Here is a 24979-nt window from a genome sequence, read left to right on the forward strand (position 1 = left end):
TTGTCCCAAGTGTGGGATGCCTCATCAGACAGAGAGGTATCTTGCAGGGATCTGTGCTGGGCTCCTTTCTGTTTGGCATCTTTCTTTCAGATCTCCAAATGAAGTAATCTCTGATTAACAAAATTTGCTGATGACTGTAAGCTAGGTGTTGTTATTAAATTGCCTGTTGATTCATGTACTTTTCAAAACAAATTAAATTCTTGGTGCTAAGGAAAAGGGCTCATACTAAACACCATGAAATGCAGCTTCATTCCCTTTAGGAAACAGAAACTTTCTGTATCTTACTGCATTCAAAACAGCCCTTCACCATACAAATCAGTGTTCAAGGATCTGGGCACATGAGTTGATATCTCTCTCTCCCCTTTGATAATTACATGGTGACTGCAGGAGGGCAGTCCTTTTACATTTTACAACTGTTTGCCAAGGACATCTCTTCTAAAACCAAGGGTAGCCATTGTCCTTCTGAAAAGTCCATTTTCACTTTAGAGATGTTAGAAAAATTCTGGAAATTAGACTGGAAGGGCTTAAACATAACTGCATTTTGCTGTCTTGAGTAAGTAGTCTTAATGCAATGGTGATGCTGCTACTCTGACATATCATTTGCTGCTTAAACAGCTATCATTAAGTTGAGTGTGCGTACACAACAGTATTTTTTGTTTATTGGTGTTTTGTGGTAAATAGCCTAATGTTTCTGTCATAGTGCTATGTTTCTCATTTTAGCATGTGCTGCTTAGACATCTTATGCTTTGCTGTCAGAGACACTGTTCTGTTGTATTACTTTCAAGCAGCTTTGAATTTGATTGTGGTCACTGCCTTTTAAGCTTCAGCTTTTAGTGTCTTGGTTAGTCAGGTATTGATTTATCTGATGTTTCTTACAGACATTAATGATACGAGATTGGTGGATGTGTATGATCATCAGTGTGATGTTTGAATTCCTTGAATACAGTCTGGAACATCAACTGCCGAACTTCAGTGAATGCTGGTGGGATCATGTAAGTACCAAGAGCAAAACTAATTACTAGTTTACAATTTGATATGACCTCATGAAATGATAGTGTTAATTATGATGCTACCTGAAGTGTTAAAGTAGTATATATTCATAAATATTGCTTAGTGTATCACTCCATTAATTGCAACTAAAATAAGTATAAAAAGAGTTTTCCTACAGTCGGAGTCTGAACTACTATAGTCAGCAGGGTGAAAAAATAGGATTTGATATATTTTTCATCCATTCCTCAACCATTGGGCTAAGGATCCGACCACGGATCCTACTTCAGCTGCTCTCAGATTTGCAGCTGTAGTTCAAGCTCCTCCCCGTACCTATAATCCACTCCAAACCCCAATTACCTCAGATTCCATTTGCCGCTTCCAGCAGACGCAGTTGATGTGGCTCAAGGTATAGGAAAATAAGTGATGCTCTTTTTTTGGATTAATAGATGTCCTTCAAGGATGCATCTGCAGTCCTAACAAATGGGTTGTCCTGGCCTCAGGCAGCCCTTCGGTCGGCCGGATTCCAAAGTCTGGGTCTGGCCTCGGCTGATGTCGCACTTCACCCGACGTCATAGCTGCAGTTCAGCGGGTATAAAGGCATCAGCCGACGCCATTTTCCTCAGTCTTTCTTGCCGCGTGGCGCCCGAAGCAGAAGCTGTTTGCAAGTGCCGGTTGGTCAGAACCAGAGATTGCTACTACCGAAGACTTCTAAAAAGCTAAGTACCCCGTTGGGGACTCTTTCTTGCCTCAGCCGATGTCAGAAAAAGTGAATAACTGTTTAACTTGTGGGAAAAAAATACCTCATAAAGATTTCCACTCTTACTGCCTACCTTGTTTAGGCCCAGACCACGACGTAGCAGCTTGTCTAGCCTGTGCTTCCTTCAACCGACGGACACTTAGACGTCGGTCGGAGTTTGCAGAGGAGTTTTTCGGCTCCGCTTTTGCTTATATCATGCCGTCGGAGACTCCGACTTCACATTTAGCTAAAAAGCGTAAGGAAAAGGACCGACACTCGCGGTCCGCGGTTTCGGCCGAAACCGCGGTTAAGCCAACCACGACTGTCTCGGTTTTGTCTGAAACCGAGTCCGCGGTTCTTCCTTCTGCCGAAAGCATGCCTCCTACTACTGAGGCCTCTTCCAGCATGGCTGAATCTGCTACGGAAATTCCACCTGCTCTTACAGTTTCTCAGGATTTATCAGATACTATCCCCTTAGATGTATCTACTCCTGCACGTGGAGCTGCTAGGCCCCCTACATCCATGTCAATTAAGGCTTTTGCCAGGGCTAAAGCAGCTAAATCTTCAAAGGCCGTGCCTGCTAAAACCCCCTCTCACAGGCCTAGCTCTAATACTCAAATGCTTAGTCTAGCAGAGGATCTCATTTCTTTGATCAGGGGAACCCAGTCTCACCCTGACAGGGCCTCTCACCCACCTCCAGAGAAGAGGCCTAGAGCAGAACCCCCTGAGCCAGTCTCTTCAGATTACTCCTCTGATGAATCAGAAAATACAAATCCTCCAGAAGGCCCTTATTCTCCATATGAGGACTCTGATGCAGAGGATTCCATACCTTCTGCCTCTCCTCCTGAGGAATTTTCTTTCGGGGAAACCTTGCATGCTATGAGGGAACAATTTCAATGGCAGGGCCAGGATTTTTCAGACTCTAGGAAAAGGCTTAGGACCTTTTTACATTTACCACAGCATAGGCCTTTAGCTATTCCTCCAGTACTTACAGTTGTGGATGATGCATTTAATGATGCTTGTACTGCCCCTGACTCACTGCCTCCGGCCCCTGCTAAGCCCGACAGATACTACAGGGTTCCGGACACACATTATAATTTGTATAAGGCTCCTATTGCAGATCCTGAAACTATTTCACAGGGCCCCAAAGCTGTAGCAGCTGCCTCTGCCAAAAACCCCCTCCCTTCTGAAAGAGGATCTAGGGCATTGGAGAGATGGGGTAAAAAAGTTTATACTTCTGCTACTCTTTCGCTAGGGCCTTAAACTGTCAATTACACATGATTCAGTATCAGGAATTTCTGTTAGATCAGCTCACTAAAAACTGTCCTCCTGAGCCTTTAGACCGTAAGTCCCTTCAGGATTTGGTGCATAACACTCAGCAGGTCAGTAATCATTCCTTAAAATGTGGCTATGATGCACTGGAGGCTTCCTTTAGATCAGCTATGACTGGTACAGTGATCAGAAGGCATGCATGGTTAAAAGAGCAATCCTTACCAGACCATGTAAAGTCAAAGCTTCTAGATGCTCCCATGGAAAAGCACAGTTTGTTTGGTTCCCCTGCACAGCAAGTGTTGAAGAAGGTGGAAGAAAAAGCTAAATCTGTCCAGACAGTCAAGGATTTCTTACAGGTCCAGCCTCCGAGATTTAGTAGGAACTGGCCTTCCAAGAATTGGTCCTTTCCAGACATCACCAGAGCACAGAGAAGCAGAAATAGACGTCCTAGAGGCAGAGGTCAATCCAGGGGTGCCTACAGGGGACGTCAGTGGCAGCCTAACAGCCAGAGAAGTACTGCCACAGATCCAGCCACTACCACTTCCACAGGACAATCACAATGACTTGGCTCTAAAACCGCCTACCAGGGAACAACTGGCAGCACCCTTAGGCGGAAAGCTAGCCTTATTTTCAGTAAATTGGCATTACATTACAGGAGACAAATGGATTTTACAGACAATAGACAAAGGCTACAGGTTTCACTTCCATACTCTTCCAAGGAAGAGAGGAATGCCAAACCTACCACCAAACCAAAGGACAAACGCTCTACAGCAAATAGACCACTTACTAAGGATGAGAGCTATAGAAAAGGTACCGGCTATGGAACAAGGACAAGGATTTTATTCAAGGCTTTTCCTGGTACCAAGAAAGTAAAGCCAATGGAGACCTATCCTCGACCTGTCCGCTCTAAACACATATCTCATTGTTCCAAAATTCAAGATGCTGACCCTACAGCAACTTCTTCCCATGCTGGGCAAAGAGTCTTGGCTGGTGACTCTGGATCTCAAGGAGGCATACCTGCACGTCCCCATACGACCAAATTGCAGAAGATACCTCAGATTTCTTGCAGGATCAGAGCATTATCAATTCTCAGCATTGCCTTTTGGCTTATCTACTGTGCCCAGAGTATTCACGAAATGCCTGGCATCAGTAATTGCTCATTGCAGGCTTCAGGGAATTCAAATTTATCCATACCTGGACGACTACCTGTTACAAGCGGAGAGCAAAGACAAATTAACAAAAGATTTGAAAAAGGTTATTCACCTGCTGCAAGCCCTGGGATACACAGTCAACACAAAAAAGTCAAGGCTGATTCCATCCCAAAGGGTAACCTTCTTGGGTGCAGAACTGGACACATCAAACCAGATGGCATTCCTCACAGCAGAAAAACAGAAGCAGCTACCACTCTATTTCATGGCATTAACAACGCAGAACCAGCTTACAGCAAGGAAAATCCTGCAAGCCCTGGGTTACATGGCATCCTGCATAATATTAATTCCACATGCCAGACTACATATGAGGAAGTTGCAATGGTACCTGAGGAATATATGGTCTCAGCACAAGCACAGCCTAGAAACCCAAATTCCAATAATTCCATGCCTGAAGCAAGAATTCCAGTGGTGGGCCCAGGCCTGTCAATTGAACAAAGGACTGCCCTTCCACAGGCCTCACCCAAGCCAGACTATCACCACGGACGCCTCAGACCTCGGTTGGGGGGCACACATGGTGGACAAGTGCATACAAGGCTTATGGACTCAAGACCAGATGAACCTACACATAAATCAAAAAGAGATGCTGGCAGTAAAACAGGCAATTCAGACATTCAGGCCACTTCTTCAACAGGGTCATTTGCTGATAAGGACCTACAACACCACAGTTATGTGGTATATCAACAAGCAGGGAGGCACACATTCATATCCTCTATGCCGGATGGCAGTGGACCTCTGGAATGTGGCCCTGAGCCTCAACATTCAGCTCCAGGCCATATTTGTGCCAGGAAAAGAAAATATACTAGCAGACATCTTAAGCAGAACCACCACGGATGCCCACGAATGGATGCTGCATCCAGACATCTTCAAAACCATCACAAGGAAATGGGGACTGCCAGAAATAGACCTGTTCGCATCCCCACACAACCACCAATTGAAAAAATTCTGCACAAGGACATACCACCCACTTGCTTGGAAGGTGGACTCCCTATCCTTCAGTTGGGAAAACCTGACAGCATATGCATTCCCACCTCTTCCTTTGATGCACAAAGTGCTACTGAAGATCAAAGAAGACCACCCGAGGATCATCTTGATAGCTGCAGACTGGCCGAGACAACATTGGTACCCACTACTGAGGAGTATGTCCCGGGAACACGCATGGCCTCTACCCCTACTACCTCTACTGCTAACACAGAACAACTTCAAAATCCTGCATCCAAACTTGAAAACACTGCAACTAGCTGCTTGGAACATTATATAAGGCAAAATAACCCAGATTTATCTCAAAGGGTTAAAGACATTATCTTGGAGGCTCGCAGACCCTCAACAAGGAAAACATATTCAGCAAAATGGAAAAGATATCTCATTTGGAGTGCAACAAAAGGAGTAGATGCATCATTGGCAAACATAGCTAACATCCTGGAATACTTAGCAGAACTATTCCACAATGGGCTGTCTTACTCCTCCATTAAGATTCATGCATCAGCAATTTCAGCAGATTACAACATGGATCCTGCAGTCTTTTCTCAACCTCTACTCAGGCAGTTTCTCAGAGGAATTAAAAATGTAAAGCCACCAAGGAAACCACCATTGCCAACATGGGACTTGAACTTTGTGTTAGTAAAGTTGACACTTCCCCCTTTTGAACCAGCAGCAACAGCAGAATTACAGTACTTATCTTGGAAAACTGCATTCCTGATTGCAATCACTTCAGCTAGAAGGGTTTCCGAATTACAGGCATTAATGGCAGTACAACCCTTCCTTATCTTCCATCAGGATAGAGTGTCCATGAGAACTAATCCTACCTTTATGCGAAAGGTGGTCTCCAGGGTATCATTAAACCAAGCAATACACCTACCAACATTCTTCCCCAACCCGCAGAACAGGGGGGAAAGATTGCTGCATACCTTGGATGTACACAGACAATTGCGCTACTACCTGGACAGAACCAAGAACAATAGAAAAACTGACCAGCTTCTGGTAGCATATGCAACAGGAATGGAAGGAAAAGCAATTTCAAAACAGACAATCTCAAAATGGATAGGAAATTGCATTAGATTTTGTTACTCTTTTCATGGAAAGGCAACTCCAGAAAACATCAGGCCTCACTCCACAAGGGCTACAGCCACTACTACAGCTTTCTTACGAGGAGTGGCTACCAAAGACATTTTAGAGGCTGCTACTTGGAGCTCCGTGCATACATTTGCCAAGCATTATAATCTACCTTTATACTCCAGATCCCGTGCAGGTTTTGCCACTGCTGTTTTGCAAGGGATCTTAACTACACCATAAACACTTAGTGCCTCCTTAGTACCTCCTCCCCCAGTTTGGCTATGGTATTCTACCCATTTGTTAGGACTGCAGATGCATCCTTGAAGGACATAGTACAGTTTTGTACCTACCATAAATGTAGATGTCCGAGAGGTATGCATCTGCTGTCAGGATTACCCACCCTCCTTCCCCTCTGTGGTACTCCTGGGGTATTGGCCCATCTTGTAGCTAGCTGGGGGAATCTATTATGGTGTATTTGTTTGTATATATGTATATACATGTTTATTTCTATTTGCTCTCTATTGTTTGGAAACATTTGCATTTATCCAAATTTAGCCTTCCTAGAGGGCACCTGGCATCTGGGGCAAGAAACACTGAGGAAAATGGCGTCGGCTGATGCCTTTATACCCGCTGAACTGCAGCTATGACGTCGGGTGAAGTGCGACATCAGCCGAGGCCAGACACAGACTTTGGAATCCGGCCGACCGAAGGGCTGCCTGAGGCCAGGACAACCCATTTGTTAGGACTGCAGATGCATACCTCTCGGACATCTACATTTATGGTAGGTACAAAACTGTACTTTCCTTTATTGATTTTTTTTTCTTGTTTCTTGCCTGCCCTTTTAAAAAAAGATAGAGAAATATATGTTTCTACATTACACTATACCTCTAGTTGTTCGTGTTTTGTTTCCTTTTAGGCTTAGCTAATTTCCCCTGTTTTCGTTTTATATGCTAGTTAACTAGTAGTTTTCTTACCATTGTTGGTATTTTCTTATCTCGATTTTTGATATTTTTCTGAGTACCACTGCTGGTATTACTGCCTTTTGCTCTCTTGCTTTACTGTATCATTGTGTTGTTTTTTGTCTTCGGTACACTTATGTCTGACAAACCCACTGGATTTAAAAAGTACTCTTCATATGGATGTAAGATCTTTAACTGTGATGCGCACTCTGTGTGTGTTTATTGTCCAGGGACTGGACATCTTGAGGTTGAGTGTGAAAATTGTTCAGGCTTTAACCACAAGGCTTTGGTTGACTGTAAATATAAGTTGGTATTTAAAGATTTACTTCCATCTTCCTCTTCAGTTTCTGGAGTTTCCCCCTCCACAAAGAAGCTGGTGGAAATTTTTCAGGTGGAGAAAAGGGAAAAGCTCAAAGAAATACACAGAAAGCTTTGGAAGCGTTCCCCTGACTGCTGTCTTCCCTCTGCTCCGGCTTCAGATCTGCCTGCCAAAATCCCAAAGGCCTCAGACGTGTCCACTTCTTTGGATCCACCACTGTCTTCTGTGAAGTCTTCTCCCCATAGACAAAAAAATTTTCTCTGGAGCCTATTTCATCAACGCTACAGTTCCCATTTTTATAGGAAACACATGTTGAGCTAGACGTCCGTCCACTTCCTAATCCTTCTGGTCTCCCAGGTGCCTGCCTGAAGCAGATGTGGAAAATATGATGAGAGCATTGCTCAAGAGAGTACTCCCAGCTCCACTTCACATTGGACCCATGAGCTTTGGACCATCCCAGACACTTTTAGTTACTCCTACTCCATTCTATCCTTCTGTTTCAGGGGTATTGGATCTAAGACTCTGGGATTGTCCTTGGCCTTCATCAACACCTTTTTCTCTTATCCAGCTGGTGCTGACCTTGTCAGAGCCAGAGGGATCTCGGAGCCATATCTTTGACATTGGATCTTGGAGCAGGAGCTTGATTGACTTTTGGAGCTGTCCCTTTCTGTTGGGAATTTCGGCATTAGACAAATTGGCTCTAACTTCTATGTCAATGCAGTGTCACGGGGACTTCTTGGGCTTCCCTAGTCAGCTGACTTTAGCTCCTATTGGGGTGGTCTTGAGCTCGCCATTGGCATCTGTCTTTGAGGCAGTGGAGACTGCTGTTGACATGGCTGGAGATGGGACATTCCTGTCCCCATTATGTCTTCCCCCTTCACAACTGTCTACCCTGGGTGTGAGTCTGCCCATTATGTTCCATTAGGCCAGTGAGTCCATTCAAGCCCTGAGAAAGTCCTTATGCAAGACTCCCCACAGACTTCAGGGGCTCCCTTGGACAATCCCCCTCCCCCGTAGAAGCCCCCCAGAAGAACACATGCAAGTGGAGGTACATAAATTCCCCACAGCAATACTTGACAGAAAACATTGACCTTGATGAAAGGGAGGGCTCCCCAGGTCACCCTTTGATATCATATCCTTTGGAGAAATTCTCGAGCTTCTGAGACAGAAATGCTGTTGGTCTTCCAAAGCCTCTTCCCAGGGAAAGGTGGTGTTTCTTGAGGCTTTTGGAACTAGCTCAGCTGTGTCCTGGGTGGTTCTTCCAGTGAAAGAAATAGTGGCTCTCGTTTTGTGTCGGGCTTGGAGGGATCCGAATAAGACAGAACCCATCCCTTGAAAGCTAGACAAGTACTTAGTTCTAGGCAGCTGGGGCTAGTTTTTGGAAATAATTTTCCATTGAAGACGGTGTAGAAGGTGGTCCATACAGCTTCAATGGTGACTGATTCCTAAAAGCATATTAATATTGCAAGATTTTCATTTACTTGCCACTGGATGGCAAAATCCTTTATTATGTAGTTTATTGGTAAATGTGTTAGAAGTTAATTTGACATCCCTGAGATCTTGAACAATTTTGCCCACTGAATTGACACTGAGATTTTAAGCCATTTTGCCTGATGAGTTGTACAGTCATGTTTGAAGTGATTAAAAACTTTGTTCAAATATAGAATTTTATTTTCTGTGGTTTGTAGCATAGCAATACTGTGACCAGATAAACAGGAAGTAGTAGAGCATATTCAGTTTTTGGCATTAATACATTAATAGCAGTTGCTGTTCTGGCATGTGATATTAGTAATTGTGAAATGCTGTAGACTTTTCTTCAGTTGTTGCAAAACGTTAGAGGTTGAAAGCTCTGTATGACTGTGAGTAAAGTAGATTCGTAGGTTGTTACTAGGCTGGCAGCCTGGGCAACCATATAGAGCTCTAGATGTACATTCCAGAGAGTCTGAGTAGATTTGCCATCCCCACCCCCATTAGAGGGCTGTACTGCTTATCCCTGAAGTAAATGTGTGGGTGCCCACCAATCGTCAAGGCATAACTTAGAGATCACTGTGTTACATTTTTTGACACTCAAGGGAGTTTTTTCCAGAGGTATTAGCTACTTTGTGAGGGACCTCTCTCTCCAAAAGATATTTCATTATAGTGAATGTTGCAGTCTTTGGAACAAGTGTTTTTTTTACTAGTGTTTCTGAGAGGGAAGAGAGAAATTAGGATAGGATCTGTCATAGCCCAGAAGGCTATGCAGAAATTTCTTCATAGGAATTAGTATGAGACAGAAAAATTGGATGGGTTTAGTCTCTGTTTAGCTAGGGGGGACATAATCCTTTTTTTTTTTTTTTTTTTTTTTTTTTTTAATTAGTGATCTTTCTATTTGGGCAAGTGTTTGGGGCAATACCTTTCAAAAGATGCATTATATTCCATGACTGGCACGATGAGGAGAGGATTGTGATATCCTTAGACCTGGAGAATATACCCTTGGTTATTAGGCAAGGTATAAGGTTTTCTTAACTGTAACTATTACATGATTGAGTACTTTCATCAATAACAAACTATATTTCAGATTTCTAAAGTCTGTGTTTGCCTTAAGCAGGGTCTCATTTATGTAAGAATAAGTAGGATAGACCTGATTCCCAAAAGCAACTACAGTACACTTTTTTGTCATTATGCTTAAGGGTATGGTCAGGACACCAAGTATTGGTTTTAGCAAGCCCTTTTTGGAAACTGAGTATCCATGGGCTAGTCAGTAACAGCATGCAGTGGACTCCCAGCCAGTTTGTTTAATCATAGATTTTTTTCAATGTGAAAGCTGATGGCAGACTTCGGACAGAATCTCCTGAGTAACACCACTAGTGATATGTCTGTAGATGAGAAGGTACCACCAACTCTTTTTGTGTGCATTCGATCAGAGAGCCAGTTTGCAACCCAGTGGGGAATTTAATGGTTTTGATTTAGACTGGTGAGATTCAGTGATGCAAACATGGGTAACCATGTTGAAGGCCGTAGCAAGTTCCAGATACGCAGCATAGAAAGAATGGCATTTATTGATTCCATCTGTAATGTTTTCATTTATTGATTCTGTCTGTTATGTTTTCAAGTAAATTAATCAGATTAAGGAGACTAAATCTGCCTTTCAAGAAACCAGACTGATTAAGGTTGTCGGTTTTCTGGGTAACCAATTTCGTTGTTTATGAAGTTGTCCAGGGTGTTTTTCCATGAATTTACAGGTGATAATGGTGAAGTTAATAGATAATAGCTGCAAAGGTATATGTTGGAGCCACGCTGGTGGAGTGGCACCTTGAAGGCCAGCCTGTAGAGGTCAGGTACCTATCCTTGGGGAAAGACTGAGATTGAAAAGGAGAAGTTGAGTAGTGTTGTACTTTGCACTAACTAGGAGATGTATGTTTGAGTTCCTTGGTGGCTTGCCATAGTACCTTCTTATGTTGAGAGGCAGGGTAACTTTTATTTGAAGCAAAGCAGTTCTTTCATCTTATTAGAGTTTATTTTGGAGTTCCAGTATAGGGGTTTATTTTGAACTTCCCAGTATACTTATGCCAAATGGGGCTGGTGTTCTGTCTACACTGGTCTTGATTTAGTGTAGAAGGCAGTGGTATATGTGATGGCCTGAATGATTTGGTTAGCAGAGGAGGTATTTCTTTTGAATTTCTTCAGGCCATCAGACAAGGATATTAGAGTGGCTTTGGAGTTATCTTTGAATGCATTAGAGCTGCTGTGAGGCATGTTACTAGTTTTGAGGGAGAAGACAGTTAGTTCAGATTTGATTATAGACTGCTTGAGTTGTTGGTAGCTGAGGCTGATTTAAAAGATCCCTTGACACTTTTTCCTCAAAAATAGGTCACTGGCCTAGTTTGGATTAACCCAATCAACAAAGGGAGTTAAATACATTTGGAAAGTTATTTGTTTCTTTTGTATATGATATATAATCTGATAGTCCATTTAAATTCATTCCTCAACATGTGGGGTTTGGATCTCATCTGATTCGGTAGTTATTTTCAGCTCGTGGCCACTAAGAAACTGTTGAGCTCCTCCCTTACCCATAAACCTCTATACTGTAACATACCTCAGATCTTGTTTGCTGCTTTCGCTCTCAAAAGTGGTCACTGTGAGCTGTCGAGCTTAGTGTTATTTTGGAGACAAGTCTAAAGTTACTGTATTTACACTGTTTATATCCTTATATCTTTAGTAGCGTAACTTTTATATTTGTCTTTTGTTATTGTAGTGTCTGCTTTACCTCCCTTTCCTACACTTTTGTGTACTCCTTTATATCATAGTTGTTAAACCTTTCATCTACCCCTTTTTTATACACATAGTGTATTCTTGATACCATTGTTGGTATCTTTATCTTTTTCTTTGATTATATACAAAAAAAGTTACTTGTATTCTTCTGCTGTTTGTTCACAATTTTCTAATAAGCCATCAGGGTTTCAAAAATGTCAGAAATGCGGTCACAAATTACTGCTTTCTGACTCTCATGCCTTATGTATCTATTGCCTTGTCTCAGATCACCTTCAAACAGATTGCAAGATTTGTAAATCTTTTAATCCTAGGGCCATTGTGGACAGCAAAAACTGATTTTAAAAGGTTTTTGCTACTTTTTTTATTTAGTGGAAGCTCTAGCTTGGGCTCAGACCCACAAATCTAAGCAAAAGGAGCTTTGTGGCAAACATTTGGGACCATCTTGGGTCCTCAACCCCATCTTCTGATCTGATGATGAAACCCCCGAAGAAAAAGCTTAAACTTGATCCTTTTCTTGTTCCTTCCCTGAAGCCGGCATCGAAGATTAAATAGACTTCCTTGACTCCTATCCTTTCAGATCCAAAGTAGTTGCCAAAGACCCGTTATTCTCCCATCATAAATTTGATACTCTCTTGGGTGCCATCTCCCTTTTTAGAATCCCACCGGCGCTCTGGATCTCCCTCATTGGCATCATTTCAATCATTTCATTCTTCCAGAAGTTTGACCGAGGCTGATTTGGATAGAATGATGAGGAAGTTTCTCTTGATGCAGATTCAGATGGGAGTTCTTCCAGCTCCTACCCCCTCGGGTCAGATTCATAGGATGATACTAGGCTTTTGGCCCAGAGGCCCTTATAAGCCTAGCCAAGAATTTCACCCATAATTCTTCAAAGTCAGCGCCTTTTTTCCCTGTCCAGCAGGGACACAGGTGGGATCCCATGGGTGTATTTTCTGATATGAAGTAGTTGACTTCCTTTGATCATCAACCTGTGGGATAGCGGATCTAGACCGGATCCAATACGACAGCTTCACCAGCATCTGATCTGAGCTCCAAGCTCCTCCCTTTACCCATAATGCCCTTCCATCTCCTTCCTTCCCTCAGATCTCGTTTGCCACAGCTTTGCCAAGCAGCATGGTCTCAGAGCTCCAGGCATGGTAGTTGCGTTTTTCGAATAGTTTTGGGTGTTTGTGTTCCTGCAGGTTCCCTTTCCCTTTGCCTAACCTCTACTTCGTTTTGCTTTGTGTTTGTTGTTTAAAAAAAAAAAAAAAAAAAACAATTTCTGTAGACCGTTAGAGTAGGCCTTCTCTCCCTTTTCCCTCCTTGCTAGTTAGTTGTGCGTGAGTGATGTGGTCGGGCAGGTCAGAGGCTTGTGCCTCAGGCCTTTAATTTTGTTATGGTACATCAGCAGTCTAAACTGGTCTTTAGGAAGTGCACAGAGTGTGGCCCTAAGCTGTCCCCGGCTGATGGCCACACTGTGTGTGTGTGTGTGTGTGTGTGTGTGTGTGTGTGTGTGTGTGTGTGTGTGTGTGTGTGTGGTGTGTTTGGGGGCATCCCATCTTTCCACAGACTGCCCTATTTGTGCGAGTTTCAATCCCAGGGTCCTGAGGGATCACAGGGTGAAACTCATCCTCAGTGGACTTCTGTGTGCTATGGAGGTAGAGGCGGCTGCCTCTACTTCCCTTACGGTCACGGCCGTGACAGCTTTTTCTTCAGCCATAGTCTCTTCCCCTCCCTCCCAGGCTGGGACTCTACCTCCGGTACATAGGCCTGTGTATAGGGAGCCTAGGAAAGAGAAGGGCAAAGACAAGAGAGAGAGAGAGCGAGACAAAGGGAGGAAGAGATCGCCATACCGGACGGATCTGGTGGGTCCTCCTCCGAAACAAATAGTTACCAGTCGAGTTTCTCCTTGACTCCGCTCGCTCAGATTCTTGCTGGAGCCAGAGGAGCCTAGAAATTCTCCCAGAGCCTCTGCACATCAACCCTCCTGGTCAGCATCAGTGGCCTTATCGCATTCCGTTAGGAGTTGGAGTGAGGTGGACATGGACAATGAGTGAGGTGGACATGGACAAAATGATGCGAAGGTTCATTCGCAACCAGATTCCGATGGGGGTCTTGCCAGCCCCCTCTCCCTCTGGAGGGGGGAGTTCACTTCCCTTTTTTGCCCCGATATCTCCTTCTCCAGTCTGACCCCCCAATATTGGAGTTTATGGATCCGAGAGGTCCCGGTATCGGGGTCGGTGCCGATGGTACCGAGTACCTCTATGCCAGTCATTACCTAGAGCACGTCGGATCCGACTAGTTTGGACCTGAGTGGCTCTCTGAGCCGAAGCCTGGGCGTCTGATCCAAGGGGTTGGGTCTTTCTCCTTTGGCACTGACGTTGTCGGGTCAGGGCCCTCATCCTCATTACCTCAGCTTCAGCGGCCTCAGCTCTGATCCCCACATCGGATTCAGAGAGAGAAGCTTCCTTATTAGTTTCCCAAGAGGCTTGCTCCCCCTCGGCTTTCGACATGGTGGAAAGGGTTCTCTCCAGTGGATCGAGGCCCCTGGCCATCTCCTTGGATTCTGCCCCAACTCCCTCGCCTCTGGGTGCGTCTTCAGCCATTTTGCCTATGCAGGGACAGCCTGTGCTTGATGTGCCCCGACTGTTTCCCTCAAGGAACCACAGATAGTTTGCGTGCCCTCTCCGGAGAGAGTCCCACTGAAGAGGTTCCTCACAAATGAACATGCAAAAGGAAGCATCTGGACTCCTGCCCAGAGTCCCTCACTGAGTATACTGATTTGGAGGAAGGGAAAGGTTCCCCCAGTTCACCCTTGACGATGTGTCATTTGGAGACATCATGGAAATCATGTGCCATCGGGGGGTTGGTCCGCCCTAAGCCTTCCTTGGATGAGTCAGTGTTTTTGAAGGCCTTCAGCATGGGCCCGTCTACCTCCTGGTTGTCCCCCCCTGCGGATCCTTTGGTGGACCTTATTACCGCTCGGGCAGGGAAGGAACCGGACACCATGGAGCCAATCCCCAAGCGTCCCGACAAAATTCTGAGCCCTTAAGTAGACAGACCTGTTTGGTACAAGGGGTCCCCAGTGCACACCATGGAGGTAGCAGCTGCCACTAAGAAAGAACTAGCTCAGGAAAGTTTTACGGTCTATCCCTTGACCGAGAGTCCATGACGATGGATCGTCTGGGAAAGGGGACATATGCTTCAGACACCTTTTCTATAAGGCGCTGAATTATTTGGCCCACGTAACTCGACTACAGCTTGACCTGGTCAAGGAGCTGAGTCACCCCCGGAGTGCATGTCACTGGAGGATAAGCACATATTCGCGTGAATGGCCACTCTTAAAGCGGTTTCTAATACAGCCATGCACCTCCTTTTGCATGCCACTGAAGGAGCGGCAAGAGCAGCCCGATCCGGTGTTGCCATGAGGCGACACGCCTGGCTCAGTCTATGTCAGTTCACAGAACCCTTTAAGGTGTCTTTCGTGACTGCCCCTTATGACGGTGGTTCTTGTTTGGGAAGACGGTTTGTGAGACATTAGTCCAGAGTGAAAAGGATGGGGAGATGCTGTGTGCCATTGGGATCCACTTATCTAACCCCCAAAGATCCTTTTCCAGGAATCAGCGGTGGCAAAAGAAGATGTGGTTCCGGAAGTCCACTGCCTTACTCTCCTTTGTTAACACTATCCTTCAGCATAAAAACAATGGCTATCTCTCCTCTGCTACTTTCCTAGACCTATCTAAAGCATTTGACATGGTCCCACACAAACAACTTATCTCTGTCCTCAATAATCTATCCTTCTCTCAATCAGTCACCAACTGGTTTCAGAGTTACCTGTCTGACCGCCAACAATCCGTTGTATGGCAGAATGACATATCTCCCCAACTACTTGTCTCCATAGGGTTCCCCAAGCAGCCATCCTTGGACCCCTACTCTTCTCTGTTTACACCAATAATCTAGCCTCTGCCACCAAACATGGCACACTCATACAGTACGCAGATGACTCAACCATCATCTGTCCAGCCCATTCCCTACCCAAACTGCAAATAGTCACACAGGAAGCCTTTTCCTCTGTTGAAACTTGGTTATCCAATGCCCAATTAATACTCAACCCAAGCAAAACTAAACTACTAATCTTCCAACCCACCAAAAATACTCAAAACAACTCTCTCTTTAACATTACAGCAAAAAACAATACCACTATATACTCAACTGAACACACCAAATTGCTAGGAGTGGAAATAGACAATAAACTAAAATTTGACATTCACATATCCATGACCATAAAAAAAGTCCACAAAAAAACTAGGAGCATTATACAGAAATAAGCAATTTCTCACCAAAGCAGCAAAGATTTCAATGGCAAATTCCCACCTTATCTCCACCCTACTTTATGCCTCTCCAATATATACCAACCTAAGGCAATGCGATCTAAACAAGCTAGAGACCTGCTACAACAAAATTGCCAATTTCGCCACGGGGCATCCTACCGTAGTCACCACTGTCTCTCACTTGCTGAACTCTGCTGGCTTGAACTCCCTCACCTCCTTCAGTGATATCAACTCTCACTCACCCACAAACTAGTAAACCATCCACTAAATGTCCCATCCCTCCAGAATCAACTCCAACCCTATTGCACCGCCAGACCATTAAGATCCAGCAACAAAAATCACTTGCAGATCACTAAAGCCAATAACTCTGCTGGTGAAGCACTATTCTCTTGCACCATAACCAAATTATGGAACTCCCTTCCACCCACAATTACCTCCGTACCATCATGCACCCAGTTCAAAACTTTACTAAAAGCGCACCTTAAAACATGGTGGCTATGCCCTTGCAACTCCCACTCTAATATCACCCACCCCATCCAACCACTACCTTTCTTTCCACTCCACTAACTACCTTGATTATAGCAAGCTCAGATGCTCATAAGCCTAGTACTTATTATACAGCAGGAACTTCTCATTGTAACATTTGTTCATGTCTGTTATGTACTTCACAGATAAAGATTCTAGTTGTCTACTGATGTGCTATGTTCTTCATCTGTAAATATGTTGTAAGTAATTGCTATGTTAAATTGTTAATCGCTATGTAATCCAATGTAACTACTGTCTGTTTATTTTAACTGTGGAGCTTTTCTCCCCGGGCCTCCGTTGAAAATGGACCTACGTCCAGTCCGACACTTCCGGTCAACAAATGTAAATAAATAAATAAATAAATAAAAGTCTCAGTATTCCCGGGACACACAGGACTCATCTTCCCCTAGAGGCAGAGGGGGACAAGACACTGGCCCAGAGGCAGGGAGGGGGGGGGGGTGGTCTAAGAAATTTTGGGTCTCAAGAACCGTTCTTGGACAGGCCCGCCCAGCAGCCCTGAGGGGTTGCCCGACTGTTCTGCTGTAGAGGCAGTTGGGGTTGCCTTTCGATGCACCTGACCATATCAACAGACGGTTGGGTGCTTCAAATAATATCCAGAGATTATACCATCTCCTTTGTGGCTCCTCCCATTCCACCAAAACACCTCCCGGATGTTCCACCTGCGCAAAGGGAGGTAGCAGCGCTCGAAATAGAAAAGCTGCTAAGGAAACGAGTCGTCCAGCCCGTCCTCCAAAATCAGTCCGGATCAGGTATCTATTTCTGGTTCTTTTAAGTGCTAGAAAAGACGGGGGACCTAAGGCCTATTCTGGACCTTTCCACCCTAAACCTGTCAGTTGCCAAAGAGAAGTTCCGGATGGTCACTCTACAGTCCATCCTGCCTTACCTGCAGGAGAAGGACTAGATGTGCTCAATAGATCTCCGGGATGCATACTACCATATAAAGATGCACAGATGCTCCAAGAGGTTCTTCCGCTTTCGGCTAGGAGCCTATCACTTTCTGGTTTCACCACAGCCCCCAGGGTGTTCACCAAGGTCATGGCAGTAGTAGCGGCTTACATGAGGCTTCAAGAGATACAGGTCTACCCGTCCCTGAACGATTGGCTCCTTGCCACTCCCACCAGGCTTTGTCTGGCCAGAGACTATTTTCTGAAACTGTCAGACTTGCTGGGAATTACAATCAGCATATCCAAGTCTTCTCTAGATCCTGTTCAGGTCTTAGACTACATTGGATTGAGGATAGATACGTTGCAAACCAAGGTATTTCTAACTCCAGAGAGTGTTCAGGACTTACAACTTCATGTGTCCGTGATCCTTCAGTCTCATCTCTCTCCAGCCAACGCGGTATTACGAGCCCTAGATTCCATGGCAGCCACCATTACTCTTCTCCCCTGTGCTCATCTTCATATGCGGGTACTACAGTCGACACTAGTGGTTCAGTGGTCATTACTAGATCTACTGTTGACGCACCCTATTCATATAAGTGACGCTTGCAGGAAGTCCCTCCTCTGGTGGATACGCTCCTCATATCTAATCGAGGGACGAACTTTTATTGCAGCCCCTCCCCAATCCACAGTGACCACGGATGCCTCCCAGCTAGTTTGGGTGGGGCATTGCTGGGCTGGACAGTTCAAGGCACGAGGTCCCTGACTGAGACCAAGTTGCATATCAGCATTCTGGAGATGAGGGTGGTCTTGTTACCGTTGCAGGACCTTCATGCCTTTCTTCCTCTGGGAACTATTGCAATTCAGACAGACAACTTGTCAGTGGTCTGGTACATGAACAAGCAGGGAAGAACCAGATCTTTACCCCCTTTGTCACGAGACCATGAGAGTGTGGGAATAGGTGATCTCCGCCAACTGTTTTCTGGTAGTAATGCACATTCTGGGTCGATCCAACATACTGGCGGACAATTTGAGCAGAACTATCCTGATGCCTTACAAGTGGTCTCTGAATCCTTCTCTAGCGGAACAGATCTTCCTTGAGGGGGCTTGGCATTGCTGCGATCTCTTCGCATCTCCTTCCAACATGAAGTGCAGTGAGTTTTTCGCTCTGATTCCCCCACAGGGGAAATCCCCCAGGGATGCTGTAGTCCATGTTTGGCCTCCCAGTCTTCTTTATGCTTACCTCCCATTACCTCTCATAACAAAATTTCTCCAGAAGGCTGGCAGGTTGGGGAGCAAAGTTATCCTCTTGCCCCTTCTGGCCTCGCCAAGTCTGGTTTGCCTTCCTTTGGTCTCATCTGATAGTTCCTCCATGGATCTTGGATTCGATACCGGATCTCATTTCGCACCCTTCGAGGGTCCCTCATCCAGACCTGGGCAGTCTAAAGCTCACTGCTTGGCTGTTCCAGTTCCCTTGATTGCTAGGACTCCTGGTCTGTCTATTCCGGTCAAGACTTTTCTGGTGGCAACTCATAAATCGTCTGCCAGAAAACTATACTGTAGCAAATGGAAGCGTTTCTCTATCTGGGCTTCTCAAAGGGATTTGGACCCTTTCTCGACTCCTGTTCCAGCAGTCCTTGAGTTCTTGGTGTACATATTCCAGCAGGGTGCCAGCTTATCTACAATGAAAATTCAACTGGCTACCATTTCCAGTTTCCATGTAGGTGAGAACATGGCTTCTTTAGCTTCCTCCAAACTTTGCAAAACCTTTATTAAAGCTACCTTCCTTTTAAGACCCCCGGTTAAAGATCCTACTCCTCCTTGGGATCTTACCCTAGTTTTGCAAACTTTGGTTGCTCCACCTTTTGAGCCTACTGCTTCTGTGGATTTCAAATTTTATCATGGAAGTCAGCTTTTCTAGTGGCTATCACCTCGGCTAGGAGAGTGTCAGAACTCCAGGCATTATCTGTCAAACCTCCATATATGATTTTCCATAAAGACAGGGTTTCACTTCGTACTAATCCCTCTTTTCTTTCTAAAGTGGCCTCTGAAACAAATAATCAATCAATCAATTTACCTGTTTTCTTTCCAGATTTTCAGTACAGGGGTGAATATAAATTCCACTTATTAGACGTACACAGACAGCTACATTTCTACTTACACAGGACTAAGGCCTTTCACAAGTATGACCAGTTGTGTGTGTCGTCTTCTACACCTTTTCTGGGAAAACCAGTTGCTAAGGTAACCATTGCCAGAAGGATTTCCCTTTGCATCCTTCAGGTTTACAAAGACAAAGGTGTTTGTCTTCCAAGTAGGATAAATGGGGTCTAGATTATAACTTCGAAGATGTAAAACTTCGAAAGTTATAATATCGAACCCACAACATTGAATGATGAAAATAGCTAAGCCCTGGAACATCGAAATCTTACCTAGGGCAAGATTTCGGTGAGCCATTCCGTGGCTTTGCTATTTCCTCCACTGTGGTGCGAGAGATCCAGACCATAGGATTAGGGTGCGGGTTAAGGTAAGTGGATAGTTAGTAATGTATGTATGGTGTAGTGTTGGGTTTTGTTAAGTGTGTGTGTGTGTGTGTGTGTGTGTGTGTGTGTGTGTGTGTGTGTGTGTGTGTGTATGTGTGTGTGTATTAATTAGTTTGTTTGTGTATAGTTTCATAGGGTATGTGTGCGATAGTTATGGACCTTAGGGTTAGGGTGCAGGTTAAGGTAAGTGGATAGTTAGTAATGTATGTATGGTTTAGTGTGGGGTTGGGTTTTGTTAACTGTATGTGTGTGGTTTATTTATTTTGGTGTGCTTGTGTTGTGCGTATGTTTCTCGGAACAGCAAATTTTTTCCCAGGGAAAAAAATTCACTATTCTGAGTGTTCGATGTTATCAATATTTGAAATTCCAAGTTCGAACTTATGGTGTTCAATATTTTGGAATTTCAAATAAATGATATAGACCCAGATAAATGCCCATTCTACCAGGTCAATGGCTATGTCGGCAGCCTTTTGGTCTAGGGTGTCTTTGGATGATATTTGTTTGGAGGCTACTTGGTCCTCATCTCACACCTTCATTTCTCATTATAAATTGGACATGATGTCTAGGGGGAGAGCATCCTTTGGCTCTGCGGTGCTCAGAAATATCCTTCTATGAGGGCCACCCAAGAATTTATTAGCTGGGGACTCTGTCCCACAGGTTGATGATCAAATTAAGTGAACTATTCAGATAAAGAAGGTATGTACTCACCATAACGTTCCATCTGAGTAGATGGACTTCATTTGTCATCAGCCTTCCCTCCCTCCTTCCCCCTGACCTTCTCATCATGTTTTTACATTGGTAGGCAGGAGAGAGCGCCTTTGTGGCTCTCCTGTTCTTCATTGGTGGTGAGGTTTAGCTGATCAGGTTTGTGTGTGGTATAGCAAGCTTGATCTGAGGGAAGGAAGGAGATGGAGGGATATTATGTGTAAGGGGAGGAGCTTGGAGCTCAGATCCGATACTGGTGAAGCTGCCATCTCGGATCTGGACCGGATCTGATATCCCACAGGTTGATGACAAATTAAAGCAACGACCAACGACTATCTTATAACTTTTACTCTGTAAAGGCTGTGGCGGAGGCGCTAGAGAAAGTTGGTCTGTTTATTAAATTTTATGAAAGTAGAGCTGTTACTCACTGGTATTTTTTGGTCGTTGCTTTATTTTGGACTTCTATAGTTGGTTATATGATGACAAATTAAGCCCAACTACTCAGATGGAACATTATGGTGAGTACATAACATCTTTTTTCCCATCCAGTCATCCAGGTTCCTCTTCAAGAGGACAAGAGAGGTACTCTGCTTGACATGGAGAGGGAGTCTGTTCCACCGATGCGGGAGTCTTTGGCACACAAATCTATCCCGCCAACAACTTCTAGTAATGTCACAGACCAGGTTAAGGCCTTGCATGCGTGTTGCGCGAGTGGAGTTTGTCTTATGGATATGCAGCAAACTCCATCAAGGCTGGGTCTGAAATGGCCTTGCATGCCAGACACAGGTCACCTCTGAGCAGTCTGTATGAGACTGAGTAGAGGGACAGGGCTTTTAGCCTATCTGTATAGGATTGGTGTGTGAGACCCTGGATTTTCCTGGTCAGGAATCTCTGTGGTCTCTCCAACTGCTGCATGTGCTTGGCAAGATACATGTCGAAGGGGGCATTGTACTCGATAATGGGTCTGATAAAGGAGGAGTACAGGGATGTTATTATGACCTCCTTGTTCCTGGATGAAATACCCTTACTTATGAGGTGGACAATGTAGAAAGCCTTCCTTACAACAGAGGCAACGTGGTGGTCAAACATCAGGTTTCTGTCAACCTGGGTGCCCAAGTCCCTCACAACTGATTGCATGCTTAGTACGTTGTTATTAATGTGATAATTAGTCGGGATGACATTTTCCCCAAAGGGGATAATGATGCAGTTCTTGTCATTTAGTTTGAGGCCATGCTTTTGGCACCAGTTATTAGTTTGTGTAAGGCCCTCTTGGAGGATGTTCACATCACTAGGGGAATTTAAGACAGCACCCAGCTTGCAGTCATCTGCAAACTTGGTCAGCCACAGACCACTGCTTTTGGCTTGCACCTCGGAAAAGTATATCCCAAACAGTAGAGGCCCCAAGACAGATCCTTGGGGTACACCGCTCATTACAGGCCTACTACTAGAGGTGGCTTCCCCTACTTTGACTGAGTGGGTTCGATCAGTGAGCCAGTTATCTACCCATCTGGTAGCATATGGGTTGATGCCTGTCTGAGAGTATATATTATGCCTGAGTGGGGTATAGTGTCAAAGGCTTTGGCTAGGTCAAGTTAGGCAGTGTGTACCGTCTTCCCCTCGTCCATCGCTTTGGTGACTGTTTCTAAGAAGTCGACCAAGTTTAACAGGCATGAACTCCCTTTGACTAAACCAAACTGTGTGAGGTCAAGCATTTGGAGGTTGCCAATGTCCTTGTTTATAAGGTCCATGATAATGCATTACATGGACTTGCAGATCAGACTGGTTAGGCTGATAGGCTTATAATTGCCAGGTCATAAAGTCCTTGCTAGTACTACACCTCCAATATTGGCTCCTTCTCCAATCCGTCTTGCTTTTTTTTTTTTTTTTGATTTTTTTTTTTTTTTTTTTTTCTTTAGCTCTGAAGATTTCTCAGAGGCTGTCTGCTCTGAGTGTTTTGGAGCTGGACAGCTCTTGGAGCCGAAGTGCCCCTGTCTGATCTAAGGAGTTAGTATACTCTGAAGCTGTCGGAGCGGTCTTTCTCACCCTTGGAGCTTTGGCATCGGGTAGCTTTGCCTCAGGTGGATTGCCTTTATGGTAGGGGAGAAAAATGGTTTGAAAGCTTGGCTTCTTTGCTCCATCAACGGGCAGTGTAGCGGTTAACGTTGTCACCACACAGCAAGAATTTCTCTGGTTCAATTCTTAGCAGGGTGCCTTCTGTTCAGAGTCTGCATGCCCTTCCTGCATTTGCGTGAGTTTTCTCTGGGTGCTGAAGTTTCCTCCCACATTCCAAAGACATGCATTTGGATCTGTTTCTCCCCAGGCCTCTTTCTGAAAATGGGCTCTGTACCATTTGGACTTTCCCGGTTAACAAATGTTAAATAAATAAAATATAATTTCTTCTCCCTGGAGTGTTCTGCCTTTGAGGTGGTGGAGAAAGAGTTCACTGCTTCTGCAGGCTGGACAGTTCCTCCCCCCATGGAGCTACTCTCCGATTTCTTCACGTCTCTGCTCCTTGAACCCCATCTTTCCACTCCAAAGGGACAGGCATCCCAAAGTCTCCAGGCGTCCCAGCAGAGTATTGCTATTTCTTGTGATACTTCTCTGGAACACCCCACTGAAGAAGTTCCTAGGAGGAGGAAGTGCAAGTGGAGGCACTTGGACTCTCCTCAAGAGTCCGTCACTGAAGGTACAGATTTTGTTGACTGGGAAGGGTCCCCAAGATTTGCAACTGAAGATGTCTCATTTGGAGACTTCCTAGAAATCCTGAAGCAGAGGTGTAGTCGGCCCACTAATAATCCTTCCAAAGAGCAAACTGTATTTATGGAGGCACTTGGATCCGGCTCTGACAGAATCTACCAGCACTCCTGAAAGGAGGCCCAATTGTCTACCTCTGGAGGCAAACGGTGGTAGTTTATCCCTGCACCAGAGAGCCTAGCTAGACATTAGACATTACAGAAGATACATGGGTGCTCAGGATTATTTCCAGAGGTTATATAATTCCTTTCCCTACCACATCCACCAGTTTACAAAATTCCCGAGAGTTCAACCCAGTCAGAGGAGAGCAGCAGCTCTACAAATACAAAAACAGCTAAATAAAAGTTATCCAAGAGGTTCCACCAGTATAGATAGGATTCAGAACTTACTCAATATTCTTTTTAGTGCCAAAGAAAACAGGGGACTGGAGACAGATTTTGGATTTTAGCAGTCTGAACAAAGCAGATGTTCTTCATTCCACATTGCTGCAGTCCTAACCATTGGGTAGTCCGCTGTCCCAGTCGGCCCGAATACCAAAGTATATGGCTGACGTCGGTCAAGGCGCATTAGACTGACGTCAGTACGTCAGGGTACTAATGCGCATGACCGACGTCATATCCTCAGTCTTTTTTGCCGCATGGTCCGATGCAGAAGCAGTTTTGCGAGTGCAGGTTGGCGTTCTGAAATTTTCTGAAGTCGGAGTTTCAGACCGAATCAAAGTTGGCTAAGTACCCCGTTGGGGAATATTTTGGTTTTTTCTTGCCTCAGTATTTAACCGGATGTCAGAAAAAGTGAATAACTGTATTTCTTGTGGGAAACAGATACCTCATAGGGATTACCATACCTTGTGTATACCTTGTTTAGGGCCTGAGCACGACGTTGTTGGATGCCGCTCTTGTGCTAGATTTAACAAACGCACTATTAAGAGAAGGTTAGACTGTGCCAGGTTAGTTTTGGGAAGCGTTGTAATTATAAAATGCCGCCGGATGCTCCGACGCCCGCTTCGTCAAAAAACGCAAGGACAAAGCAGCAAAGCCTAGGGTGGAAGAACCGCAGTCCTGGACGCCGGTTCTTTAGAAGGCTCTGTGGAGCCGGAGGTTTTACCAGGAGTTTCTTTAGAGTCTCAGGGAGAGACTTTACTGTTACAGGATGTGTCCTCTCAGGAGGTAGGCCAGGCTGAAGGGGCTTCTCAGGTGGCTGTTCTTCCCTCTATTCCTAAGGTGGTTAGAGCCTCCTTCTGTTTCCAAGGCTTCTTTGAGAGGCAGGCCAGGTTTAACTTCAGTGGGGGTTTCTCCTAGCTCTTCAGGATCTTTGCCTAAAAAACATATGCTTAAAATGGCAGAGGATTTGATTACTATGATTAGAGGCTCTATGCCCCCTCCTGATAAGAGGCCCAGGGTGGAGCCTGAGTTTGAGAGTTTTGAGCAGTGTTCGGAGG

The 24979-nt window shown here is 44.9% G+C and overlaps 1 protein-coding gene across 1 annotated transcript in view; it reads left to right on the plus strand.

Moving 5' to 3' along the window:
• The window catches only part of PTDSS2 (phosphatidylserine synthase 2), a 1400831-nt gene that overhangs the window by 782933 nt on the left and 592919 nt on the right, over positions 1 to 24979 (plus strand). Inside the window, exon 9 of the mRNA XM_044059082.1 lies at positions 879 to 992. Coding sequence (XP_043915017.1) covers positions 879 to 992 — 114 coding nt within the window. The remainder of the gene's footprint in view (positions 1 to 878; positions 993 to 24979) is intronic.

This window comes from Protopterus annectens, chromosome 17.part0 (genome assembly GCF_019279795.1).
Source record: "Protopterus annectens isolate FY-2018-M chromosome 17.part0, PAN1.0, whole genome shotgun sequence".
NCBI classification, from domain to species: domain Eukaryota; kingdom Metazoa; phylum Chordata; order Ceratodontiformes; family Protopteridae; genus Protopterus; species Protopterus annectens.